General features: G+C 41.6%; 1 protein-coding gene across 1 annotated transcript; it reads left to right on the top strand.

Moving 5' to 3' along the window:
* Positions 1-9,681: 9,681 nt before the first annotated feature.
* On the top strand, positions 9,682-12,403 carry LOC129779211 (uncharacterized). The gene is made up of 2 exons (XM_055786553.1): positions 9,682-11,185; positions 11,262-12,403. Exons 1-2 carry the CDS (start codon positions 9,682-9,684, stop codon positions 12,401-12,403), a joined length of 2,646 nt encoding a protein of 881 aa, XP_055642528.1.
* The last annotated feature ends 422 nt before the right edge of the window (positions 12,404-12,825 follow it).

The raw sequence follows: 12,825 nt of genomic DNA, 5'->3' as shown, positions 1-12,825 counted from the left end.
AGCCATTTGTTTTTTTTTCGGCGTAAGCCATTTGAATTTCTGAAGAAAGCAACGCAAGACAATCATTCGTCCCCTTGCCCCTGCGGAACCCATATTGTGTATCTGAGATTAAGCCATTCGTTTCAACCCAACGATCAAGGCGAAACAAGATCATTTTCTCCAACAATTTCCGTATACAAGACAGCATTGCTATTGGGCGGTACGAATTAAAGTCGGACGCGGGTTTTCCGGGTTTTTGAATAGCTATAATTCGCACTTGTCTCCAATCATCTGGAACAATATTATGCTCCAGAAACCGATTGAATAAATTCAACAAGCGATGTTTCGCCACATCAGGGAGGTTTTTTAACAAGTTGAACTTAATTCTATCCGTTCCTGGAGCCGAATTGTTACAAGAAAGGAGAGCAAGAAAGAATTCTACCATCGAAAACTCGGAATCAAGATCGCACCTATCTTGTGGTATATCTCGAACAATTCTTTGCACGGGAGCGAAATCGGGACAAACCTTTCGCGCAAAATTAAAAATCCATTGATGTGAATGTTCCTCGCTTTCTTTCGATGAAGAGCAATTTCTCATGTTTCGAGCCACTTTCCATAATTTTTTCATTGACGTTTCTCGTGACAAACCTCCCACGAAATTTCGCCAATAAGCACGTTTTTTCCCTTTGATCAAGTTTTTAAATTGATTTTCAAGGTCTAAATACGTTTGAAAATTGTCAATGGTTCCTCGTTTCCGAAAAGCTTTAAATGCATTCGTATTTTCTACATAAAGCTTTGAACATTGGCTATCCCACCATGGACTGGGAGGCCTTCGTCGAATAGTGGAACCTGGGATGGGTTTCGTTTGAGCGCGAATCGCGCTGTCATGGATCAAACGAGAAAGGAAGTTATACTCCTCCAATGGAGTTAAACCATCTCTGGAATTGATGGCTAGAGTAATCGCGTCCGCATATTTTTTCCAGTCAATGTGTCTTGTGAGGTCACATGCCATGTTTATAGATTCAGAAGAATTCGACCCAATGGTGATGGAAATTTTGATTGGCAAGTGATCACTACCGTTGGGATCCTGGATTACATTCCACTTGCAATCTAACGATAGTGAATTCGAGCAAAGCGAGAGGTCAAGAGTACTTGGGTTAGCAGGAGGTTTAGGCACACGTGTTGTTTCCCCAGTGTTCAAAACGGTACAATCGTTATGTGCAATGTGTGAGAACAACAATACACCTACATCTAGGATATTATTTTTTTCTTTTAAGATGGGTTTGATTTTATGAATTTAAATATTTGAAATATTTTAAATATTTTAAAAATGAATAGAACTTCTAAGTACATAATTTGTAGTTCTAAAACAAAATTGCTGTTAGTAATGTAGCACTGCATGGAGATCGACTGTTTTTGATTAAAATATTCGACATGACGAGCTCTTCGGAAAAAGTGTTTTGAAGGCATGTGACTCTCATTATGCCAAAAGTCCATTACGAAACATGTTGTTATGTGAAATTTGCTGTCTCTGCTCGTTCATTCTATGCCATCAGAACAGATAAAAAAAATCACATCGAATCACAATCAAATTACGTCACACCATAAGGGAAACGGCGTTGCGCCACATCACAGTGGAAATGGCGCTTACGCCATTTCGTTTTCAAGCATTTACGGGGTTATTTTTTCACATTTCTGTAAAACTTTGTAGTCGTTTGAAAGGATTTGGTATTCTTTATCGATTTATAACATAAAAAGTAAAATGTAAATTTTGGCGGTTGCGTCACTTTGCGAGATCACGGCGGTGTAGTATGTGTCCAACCACGTTGATTATGGGCCGCCAAATATATTTCAGGCTAAACTTAAATTCGATTACTTTCAAACTGCTACAGAACACAACAACTCTGCCGGCAATCAAATTCTCTCAGCTCACTCCAACTCATGTCGCATGTCGTACAATGAAGTAGCTCACGGAATGCACGTGACTTGCCAACTTCCTCCATACGGAACATGCATCACATCGTCACCCCCAAATCGGCTTTGACAAACAGTTTCCTTTCCCATTAAAGGTAGCAATTCTGAGCGGTCTTTTGTAGTCGTGGGCGGAAAACATTTGTTTCGGCGGAAAGAACGGAACGAAACAGGGAGCTTAACGAAACAAGGTCTGCCTTTGTTCAACAGCGCGATGAATAGCTCTTGATACTCCGTAATGATGACGCTGATGATGATAATGATTGGGATGCGTCGGGCAGAGTGGAATGCAAAAGTTTCTGACGGGTACAGCTCATCACTGTGATTTACTGAGTCAAAAACTTGTGGTCAGTTAAGTATATTCGGGGGGATTTGCTTTGAGATGGGGTTTCAAAAGGTTAACGTGAACTAAATTAAACTTAGTGTGGATTAAGGCATTGTTTCTTGAATGTAACATATGAATGACTTCATATTTGCAAGTTCAAAAACAAATAAAGCCGAGTCGCATTACACAAATAGATTTGAAAGACGCTGGCATTAATCATTCCATCGTTTTGCACTTTCTCTCGGGGAAACAATAAAACCGAGACAAGTAAAAGAAAGGTAAAATTTATTGTTCTCTTTGAAACGATGCTGCGAAGCCGAGGCGCAGATCGACTTCGTATGCGATGCCAAGTCTTCCTTTTTTTGTTTTGTCTCAACCCGGTCGGTGCACATAGCAGGTCATGCTTAACGTGGAGTTTGCGGTACCAAACACCACTTCTCCAATGGAAACATGTGTGATCTTAAATTTATTTCTTCTGACTCTCTCCTTCTCTTTAATCTCGGCTCTCTGGTACGAATGCTGCGGCCACAACCGCTGACTGACTGACTGACTGAATGACTGGAAACGGTTTTGTTCTTCCCATTGCACGCTTTACTAGTCGGTAAATATATTTACTTAAGCAGATTGATTATAACAATAAATTAAGTTTATTTCTGTTTCGTTGTAACCGGTGGTTTTCGAAGATACCCCTTCAGAATGATGAGTGCCAGTGGCATTCCGGCCTTATGCCGTTCTCGAGCTCTTTCTGGCCTCGATAGAGGTGAAGTGTTGTTTAGAACTTGTGTTGTTTGGAAGTACTCAATGCAAGTACTGTTTTGTTCTCCGTCGTTAGTTTGGATTGACCGATGCACGCGGTTCGGAACGAGCCAAGATTTATTTGTTTCGTCCTCGATTTGCTTACCCACTTAATCTTCCGAATCGAGAGGGAATCCCGTGCGGATGATTGATCGGTGCAACGCGTTGCTCATCACTCCGTTAACGGTGGTAATTTATATACAATCAATTTGGAATTGTATGGAGTTGAATCTGATAATCAGTTCCAGTGATTTTCATTTGTTCTGAGGAACGGTAAGATGATTATTATCCGCTTAATGCTCCGAATGCTCAGTTATCAATTCACATGTCATTCCACAGCTTTAATTATGTTGTGAATCGACAAAAACCATTCCGGAGCATGTGACACATCACAGAACCGACAATCGGTTGCCTTCTCCAACCCAAGGTGGGCGTACCCTTCCCGTCCTAACCTTTTTCAGCTAAATGACTCCCACCTGCTTATGGCAGTCGCCGAGGCGTTCAATCATCGGCATTATAAACAGCATTTATGAGTGCTGCTCGCTTCTCCCTCTTCGATGCACTTTGCTGTAACATATTGCGGGTGCCAAAGGCCAGCAGCTGACAACTTTATGTTATTCATACCCGAACCCAGGCCCAGGCTCGGCCCATCCAGCCATGATGAAACGGAACATGCTCCGCGATGGCATTGTTCCACGTTATTTTCTTGTAGCTTCGTGCTAGTTGTCTCATAAACACAACACATTCACCGTGCATAAATCAAAAACTCTCTTCGGATGTATTTTTCATAATTTCACATTCTCCCCTCACCTCATCCTCCCACCACCATAAACGTGTTTTTCATTTTGTCACCCTTCCGTTTCGCGTTCGTCTGCCGAGGATCAATGGAATCATTCCAGTTGCCACCGTAAATTCAATATTTTACGAATTTCGGATGCCTATTTTCGGCGGATCGAAACAATTTTGACTAATTCAGAAACGCTCTATCCAAAACACCATTAGGAGAGTCACCAGAAGAATTGTGCAACTTACCTTCATTATTAACTGGACCGTTTTATGTCTTCCGAAGCGATAAAGTCGGGGTGGGAAAATAAAATCTCCCGAATAACATAATAACGTCTGATGAATATCACATGGAAAGATTAATATTTAATCGCTGGTTGACTTTATTGCGCGCGAACGGATTCTTCACGCGGCTGACGTCCGACGAAAGAGGCGAGAAATAACGCGTGGTTAGATAGTGGTCATAAAAATATTAAGAACGAAAGAGTTACTGCCAAAAGTGGTCCGTGGAACCATCCGACCCATTATTCATCGATGCGGCGCGGAAAAGCGTTCGGTTGGTGCGTGTGGAAATTGGCCTCCTCGACAAACCGAACGAAGAAACAACAGTCAGCAGACGTCAGTGGAAGAGTTTTGTCACATCTATTGATATCCAAAACCGCACAAGAATAGTCAATCACACCGCAAGAATTTGTATTCCGGAAAATAATCGCACGTCATCGCACCTCTCTCTCTGTGATTCACGGTTGAACCGATTTGCGTCAATTGAAAGCTAGGCAACAATTTGTGTTCATTTCGAAACGATAAGCTGCGAGAGGAGACGAACGTCAAGCGATCAGAAATATAATGCATTAAAATAAAACCATTTTTCATCCTGTCCGGGAGCCATGGGGAATGTCATTATTTTACGCGATGGGAGGAGCCATGAAACAAACGGAAAAAAAAACCGAAACCGTGTGATAATTAAATTTCTATATTAAACAAACACGACAAACAGAGACGTCAAAATGGCCCGGGAAACTGTTCCTCCCCAAATCGCTGTGCGTGTGTTCGCCCCGGCCGAGACAAATGGGGAAGAGTTTGAATATATTTCCCCCATTAAAATTCTACAACTGAGAAAATCCAGCGCAGATCGCTTAGCTGACAGCTTGACTTGAATGACATTTTGTTTTCGGACAACCACTCACTGGCTCACCTACTTCTGGCTGGCTGGATGAAGATGTTTCCGAGAGCTTCCCCACGGGCGGCCGGAGCACTGCTATCGATGACGGGAGAAGGTGGCAAATCAAAATTCCAACCATTCCGTTTAAAACGGGCGAACGGAGCGGAGCTTGGAAGGTCGGAATGTCATGAGATTGATGGGATTTAGGGTCTGTTTTTCACTCAATTCAAGCATCAGAAAACCAGGTGCGTTGTCTAATTTTATCGGTAAAACAAATATTGAAAGTTTTCATTGGATTCCGGGGGTTTTAATAACTAAACAGGAACTTATCAAATGTGTCTGAATACTTTACTATGAAATTCAGGAGAAAAATTAAAAAAATTAAATACTTCCATCGTTAATTGCTTCCCCCCTTTAAATGGACCGTCATGATAAAATTGTGTTGGTATGTTGATCCTTGTAAATTGATAGACAAGGTGACTTATAATTTTTACACCTTGATGATAACCCCAAACATGCTGATATTTCAAGAGAATTTGATTTTTGATATTTTGTGGTTGATCTCGACGTAGTTTTTGAATTTTTGAAAATACAGATTTTCCTGAAACTTGATGTTCATATTGCATTTGTCGGGTGATGTTCTCCTCCCAACCCATCGATGTAGTGTATGCTGTACCAGAAAACAACTACAGCATTTACTCAAATTTTAAGTAAATTTACTAAACTTTTATGTTATAGACAATAATTAAAACACAGATATTCTTTGAGGTATAGGCTTCATTTTGACATCATTTACAGGTAGCGATACAGCCTATAATTTATAATATTATACATTTGCAAAAGAGTGACAATCAAAACCAATGATAAAATGTTTGCGTTAGAAAATTCCGTAAAAAACAAACATAGACCATTTTTTCAGCTTTTGTGATTGTTTCAACTATTTTGTTTTTTGCTTTCATGTTAAGTGCTACAATAAATGGGTGAAAAAAATTATATTTTATGCAGAAATCTTCATTAAAATTAATATTGAAGTAGTGTTCGAAATATGAATCAAGTTTCGACGCATGATTCAAATTCCGAACACTTCATTTTCAAATGTAAATTTACTGAACTTTAATGTTATAAATAAATGAATAATCAAAACCCTAAAATTCTTTGGGTTATAGCCTTCATTTTAACATCATTTACAGGTATCGATACAGCCTATAATTTTTATTTTTAAGCATTTGCAAAAGAGTGACAATCAAAACCAATAATAAAATGATTGCAAATTCTGCAAAAAAAACAAGCATCGTTAATTTTTCAATTGTGTAGTTTTTTCAACTATTTTGTTTGTTGTTTTCATGTTAAGTGCTGGAAATAGTAAGAATCTGCAATAAATGAATGCAATAAAATGTTATTTTATGCAAAAATCTTCATTAAAATTTGTTCAAACCATAGTTAAAAAATAATTGGAATCCAATATTTCGCGCACCACCCTAAAAGATTATTGCCTCAAATTGAACAGATAATAGGATAATCGATACCAAATCAATAGCCTTTGTCCAGCACTATCGACTTTTAGTTCTTTGCCGCGCTTGACCACCAGTCACAAAAGAAGTATACGAAATATACGTTCACTTTGAACAAACCAGTTGAACCTATAACACGTTCTTTTGCTTCTCGTCATCTTTGGAAGAATACTGTCGGAATACGTGTCATTCTCGGTGTCGAATTTAGCCGCGAATTTTAGGCGCTTTTACGCAAACGTTGTCGCGATTAGGCTTACCGTAATCTCGTCTCGAACATGGTCCTTCGAACCGGATTAAATATCGTCGCGAAGTTCCGATCATAGTGGAAATAAATGTCGAAAGTTGTCGAGCCATACACGGCATGGTGATACGATTGTGGAAATTTGCGCGAATTTATCCGGCTGAGCGGTTGAAGAGCCGAACAGTGCTTTGGCGTAAAAGTGTTTTCGAAAGGCTAATAACGCGAAGTTCTCGAACACGTACAGATTTTATAGTGTAAAATTCTCGAAACGCTGTGAACTTATGAACGGTGGTTATGACCACGCGGTTAGAAATTAACTGGAATTGATTGGATTAGCGAAAGTCGAAGACGATTCGGGTGTGATAATTAATTATAGAAGTGGAATCGTATAAAAGAAAAAGTGTAAAAGAAAAATTGGTGAATTTTACTTCCGGTATACAGTGCACGTATTGCACACGCAAAAGATAAGTAGCGGACCGCCTCGTTGGATTGTCGTTGTCGAGAGATCATCGTACTCAAAAAACCAGGTGGGTTCGTTCTGTGTTAGCTTAACAGGGCAATTGCAATGGAAAAATCAGAGATAGATAGCAAGTCGGGCGGAAAATCCGCCATTGAAAAAGGGTCAGATGAAAGGACCTCCATTGTCCAGAGTCGGGCAGCCATGATAAGACGATCGATTTATAGAATTAGCGAGTTTGTAGAGAATTTTGAATCGGAAAATGATGCGGGACAGGTTATGGTAAGGTTGGCTCGATTAGAGGAACTATTCGTGGAATATCGCAATACGATTTTGGAGCTTCTACAATTAGTGCCGAATGCTAGGAAAGAAAATGAGAAATCTCTCGATGAAATTGAGGAAATTTATTATAATTGCAAAACGTTTTTGAATGCAAACCTGCCGACGCAAGCTGCAAGTGTACAACGAATAAATCAACCTACGACTCAAATTAATCACATTAAGTATCCAGAGTTGAAATTACCTGATTTCAGTGGAAGGTTAGAAGAATGGCCGTCGTTTCGCGATTCATTCGACGCAGCTGTTCATTCGTGTGGGCAGTTGAACCCTATTCAAAAGTTTCAATATCTGAAGGGTTGCCTGAAAGGTGATGCGTCTCGAGTAATCGATTCGATAACTGTTACTTCCGAAAACTATGCATTGGCCTGGAAGACATTGATCAATCGGTACAACAATAAAAAAATGTTAATTAAATGTCACATCAAAGGAATTTTTGACACCCCTGCGATGCGTCGAGAGTCTTCAGAGTCACTTCTCGTTCTGGTTGATAGTTTCGAGAGAAATATATCCGTGTTGAAACGGCTTGGTGAACCAGCAGATCGCTGGAGTTCCATTCTTGTGTACCAGCTTAGCCTTCGTTTGGATAATCGAACTCTCCGAGAATGGGAGAACTTTTCCTCGCAAAATACTGTCCGTGAAGACGGAGTTGTCAACGACGGAATGCCATCGTATGTTGAAATGATAAACTTCTTGCAGAATCATGCTCGGGTTCTCCAATCTCTCGCACCGCAAATTGAGCCACGTGATACATCCCGCCCTGTTGAACCGAAGAATAAATCGAAACCAATAACCTATCATGTAGTTGAGTCTAACCTCTCCGCCTCTCGCAAGTGTCAGCATTGTAGTCAAGATCACTTCCTCGGAAATTGCGGACAATTTCGCAAACTAACTCCACGTGGACGTTTAGAATTTGCAAAGTCAAATCGATTGTGTCTAAACTGTCTAAAAACGGCATCCCATAGTTGCAAGGTGTGTCCGTCATCAAATTGTCGTGAATGTAGTCGCAAGCACCACACACTTCTACATTTTCCACCTCTCGAGCGACCACATCCTTTGTCTCAGTCGTCGACTTACGTCAGTCAACAGCATCAACAATCAGCGTCGTCATCTCAAGAACTATCTCCAAACCACCTTGCCATTCCTGATCCTCGAACGTCATCACTTTCTCCTCCGATGAGATCATCGTTAACTGATCCCAACTCGTTTCGATCTGCGCACTTTGCAAACCCTGCGTCCAGTGACGAGCTAACAAACAACCCGCCTGAGACACTCGCAACTCAATATTGTACCAACAAGGATATGGATTCCTATGGACAGCGCTGGTCATCTTCGAAGATAAAAATGGAAATCCATTTCCCGCTCGTATCCTGCTGGATTGTGGCTCACAGTGCAGTTTTATGAGCGAATCGTTACGTCGCTATCTCGCCGATGAATATAGCTGGAATTGGTTCCAGTATCACTAAGGTTGAACATTCTGTAGTTACTGTCATCTCATCACGAACCTGTGCTTCGTATCGGAAGAAAATGTCGTTCTTCATTCTGCCGTCGATCTCTAGTGTAATGCCATCTCGTGTCGTCGATTGTTCTCAGTGGAATCTTCCCACCCACGCAACACTAGCGGATCCTACATTTAACATGCCAGGTCCTATTGATGCTATCCTCGGCAATGAAATCTTCTCCGAAATACTACGATACGGTAGAATAATAGTCGGAAACGCATACCCAACTTTACAAAAAACTGTATTTGGATGGGTTGTGTCGGGGAAATGCGAAGAGAATATTGATTCCGTTCCTCATCATACATATCATATCAGTCGTCTCGATAATATCGACAATTTAGTGAAAAAATTCTGGGAAATTGAATCTTGCTCAACGGAAAACGCTTGGTCGCCATCAGAGCAGCAATGTGAAACACATTTCAAAAATAATTTCTCGCGTGACTCTAAAGGAAAATATGTTGTGAAACTTCCAAAAAGAAACGATTTATTACCACAACTGACTGATAACAAATTCAATGCTCGGCGTCGCTTCCTAGCACTAGAGCGGAAATTTGATTCAAATTCTGAAATGAAACAACTATATCGTGAATTTATTCATGAATATGTCAACCTTGGGCATATGAAGGAAATTTCCCCCGAAGAAATCGATGATTCACCTCAATATTTCTTGCCGCACCATGCAATATTACGCCCGGAAAGCTCTACGACAAAATTGCGGACGGTATTCGATGCGTCCTGCAAATCTCAGTCAGGTGTTTCACTAAACGACGTTCTTCTTGCTGGACCTACTATCCAGAATACACTGATTGCGCTTGTCATGCGCTTTCGTATGCACGCCTATGTCATAAGCGCGGACATAGAAAAAATGTACCGCCAAATTTGGGTACACTACACAGATCAGCCTCTGCAGAGGATTTATTGGCGGGATGACAAAGAATCTCCGTTGAAAATATTCCAGCTTCAAACAGTAACATATGGAACAAACAGTGCTCCGTTTCTCGCAACTCGGGTGCTACAGCAGCTCGCCGAAGATGAAGCTGAAAACTATCCTTTAGCTGCTCCTGTAGTTCGAACGAGTTTCTATATGGATGACTTGTTATTCGGCTGCAACAACATTGATACGCTGAAGAGTACATGCACACAAATCGTCGCTATGCTGCATTCGGCAGGATTCACGCTACGCAAATTTTCATCTAACTCGCAAAATGTTCTCGAAATATTCCATGAGCAACTAAGGGAAACAAGAACCCTTCTCGATCTCGACGCTGACCAAACAGTTAAAACGCTGGGTCTGTTGTGGGAACCTTCTACAGATGTTCTCAGTTATAAAATACCAACTTGGTCTCCAGTTAGTAGATACACCAAAAGAATTATCGTGTCACAAATGTCAAGTCTGTTCGACCCACTTGGCTTATTGAGTCCAGTGATCGTCCTAGCAAAGATGATTGTTCAAACATTATGGAAGCAAGATTATCCATGGGACTATTGTTTACCGCCTACTGTCCAGCAAATGTGGCTAGATTATCAGCAGCATATTGCCTTCCTCAAGGATCTCCGTATTCCTCGTTTCATCTCATCGCTGAATAGTTTCGACAACATCGAGCTGCATGGTTTCAGGGACGCCTCCGAAAGAGCGTATGGAGCTTGTATATACATGCGATCCATCGCTGAAAACGGTTCTTGTGTGGTTCATTTGATTGCGGCCAAATCTCGTATCGCTCCTCTTGAAGTAAAATCAATAGCTCGTCTGGAACTCTGCGCAGCTCTTCTTCTTTCACACCTCTTACAAATGGTGATGGAAAGCATCGGTCAGCATAACAACATTATTTTATGGACAGATTCAACCATTGTCCTGCACTGGCTAGCCGCTACACCTTCGACTTGGCAGACGTTCGTGGCAAACAGGGTCGCGGAAATCCAGCGACTCACCTCGTGCGCAATATGGAGACACGTTCCTAGCGCAGAAAACCCTGCCGATTTAATTTCTAGAGGAGTACAAGCATATGGCATCGTGGAAAATTCCCTTTGGTGGAATGGACCTATCTGGCTATCGAATACCAATCAACGTTGGCCGGAAAACATAATACTGTCGTATCCACAAACAGATAAAATTCTAGAAGCACGTAAAATTGCTCTACATCTCACCGTTTCAAACTCGTTTCGTGCACAATTGCTCGTCGAAGGACTCTCCACGTATAGGTTCGATTACTAACGACGAAATCCATGGAGCAACATTATCACTAGTTCGTGTCGCTCAGCAAGAATATTTTCATCGCGAATTGGAAGCTTTAGCTAAAGGAAACCCAGTATCTCGTTCCTCACGCCTTCGTTATCTCAATCCGAAGCTTCAAGACGGCCTTATACGTGTTGGAGGGCGTCTACAACATGCTGACATACCGTATGATACAAAACATCCTCTAGTGTTACCTGACAAACACCCACTATCGCTTCAAATTGCTACCTCTGCCCATGAACGAAGCTTGCACGGGGGACCTCAGCTGCTTTTATCAATAGTGCAACATGAGTTTTGGCCTCTAGGAGGTCGTAACCTTGCCCGGAAGGTCGTCCATAACTGTGTTATTTGTGCTAAAGCAAAACCTAGAAGTATTGAACAGCTAATGGGTCAACTGCCCCCTGCAAGAATATCACAAGCACATCCATTCAAATTTGTGGGAATCGACTATGCAGGTCCGATTTATTTAAAACCAAACACGCGCAAAGGAGCCCCAGTGAAGGCTTACGTGGCAGTATTTGTATGCCTAGTTGTCAAGGCGGCACATCTCGAGCTCGTATCTGACCTCAGTTCAGCGGCCTTCATAGCAGCACTACGTCGATTCGTCGCCCGCAGGGGAATCCCCAGCACCATTTACTGCGACAACGCAACAAATTTCACTGCAGCTCAGCGTGAACTCCGAGATCTACGTCGATTATTTCTATCACAACAACATAAGCAAGCAGTGTACATGGAAGCTGCTGCTCTCAAGATTGAATTCCATTTCATCCCCCCACACGCTCCCACATTTGGTGGTCTTTGGGAAGCGTGCGTCAAATCCTTCAAGCACCATATGCGCAGAATTGTGGGCAACAACCATTTGTCAGCCGAATCATTTACCACCGTTTTAGCCCAAATAGAGGCCTGTTTAAATTCACGTCCTATAACTCCGCTATCATCAGATCCAAATGATCTGCAAGCCTTAACGCCGGGACATTTCCTGATAGGCCGCCCACTGTTAGCAGTTCCTGAGCCCAATCTGGATGAAATCCCCGAGAATCGTCTCGACAACTGGCAGAAGATTCAGCGCATAACACAACATTTTTGGAAACGTTGGCACGAGGAGTAATTGTCCACACTACAAACTCGATATAAATGGACAACTATAAATCCTAATCTTCTCAATGGATCGATTGTGCTGATACGCGATGACAACCTACCGATTGGCCGATGGTCGATGGGAAGAGTAGTGGCCACTCACCCAGGACAAGATGGACTAATACGTGTTGCTACCGTGAAGTTGCCAAACAGCGTCAACTTAATCAAGAGGCCCATCACGAAGCTATGTCCTCTACCAATAGAGATAGACCCCGCGATTGCAGCAGAGCAGCCAACGGCCATCCCTCAACAGCACTCAACTCATCAGTAAAAAAAATTGAATAAAAAATGAATTCTTGTAAACTAGATTGTAAATATTGAAAATACTTTTCAAGGTGGCCGGCATGTTCAAACCATAGTTAAAAAATAATTGGAATCCAATATTTCGCGCAC

The sequence above is a fragment of the Toxorhynchites rutilus genome, chromosome 3 (genome assembly GCF_029784135.1).
Source record: "Toxorhynchites rutilus septentrionalis strain SRP chromosome 3, ASM2978413v1, whole genome shotgun sequence".
In the NCBI taxonomy this organism is placed as follows: domain Eukaryota; kingdom Metazoa; phylum Arthropoda; class Insecta; order Diptera; family Culicidae; genus Toxorhynchites; species Toxorhynchites rutilus.
Note: the sequence above shows the minus strand (reverse complement) of the source record. Positions and strands in the feature narration are given on the sequence as shown.

Coding starts and splice junctions, on each gene's coding strand:
- LOC129779211 (XM_055786553.1), top strand. CDS start 9,682: ATGAAGGAAATTTCCCCCGAAGAAATCGATGATTCACCTCAATATTTC. Junction 11,186..11,261: donor AGATAAAATTCTAGAAGCAC/GTAAAATTGCTC, acceptor CTCCACGTATAG/GTTCGATTACTAACGACGAA.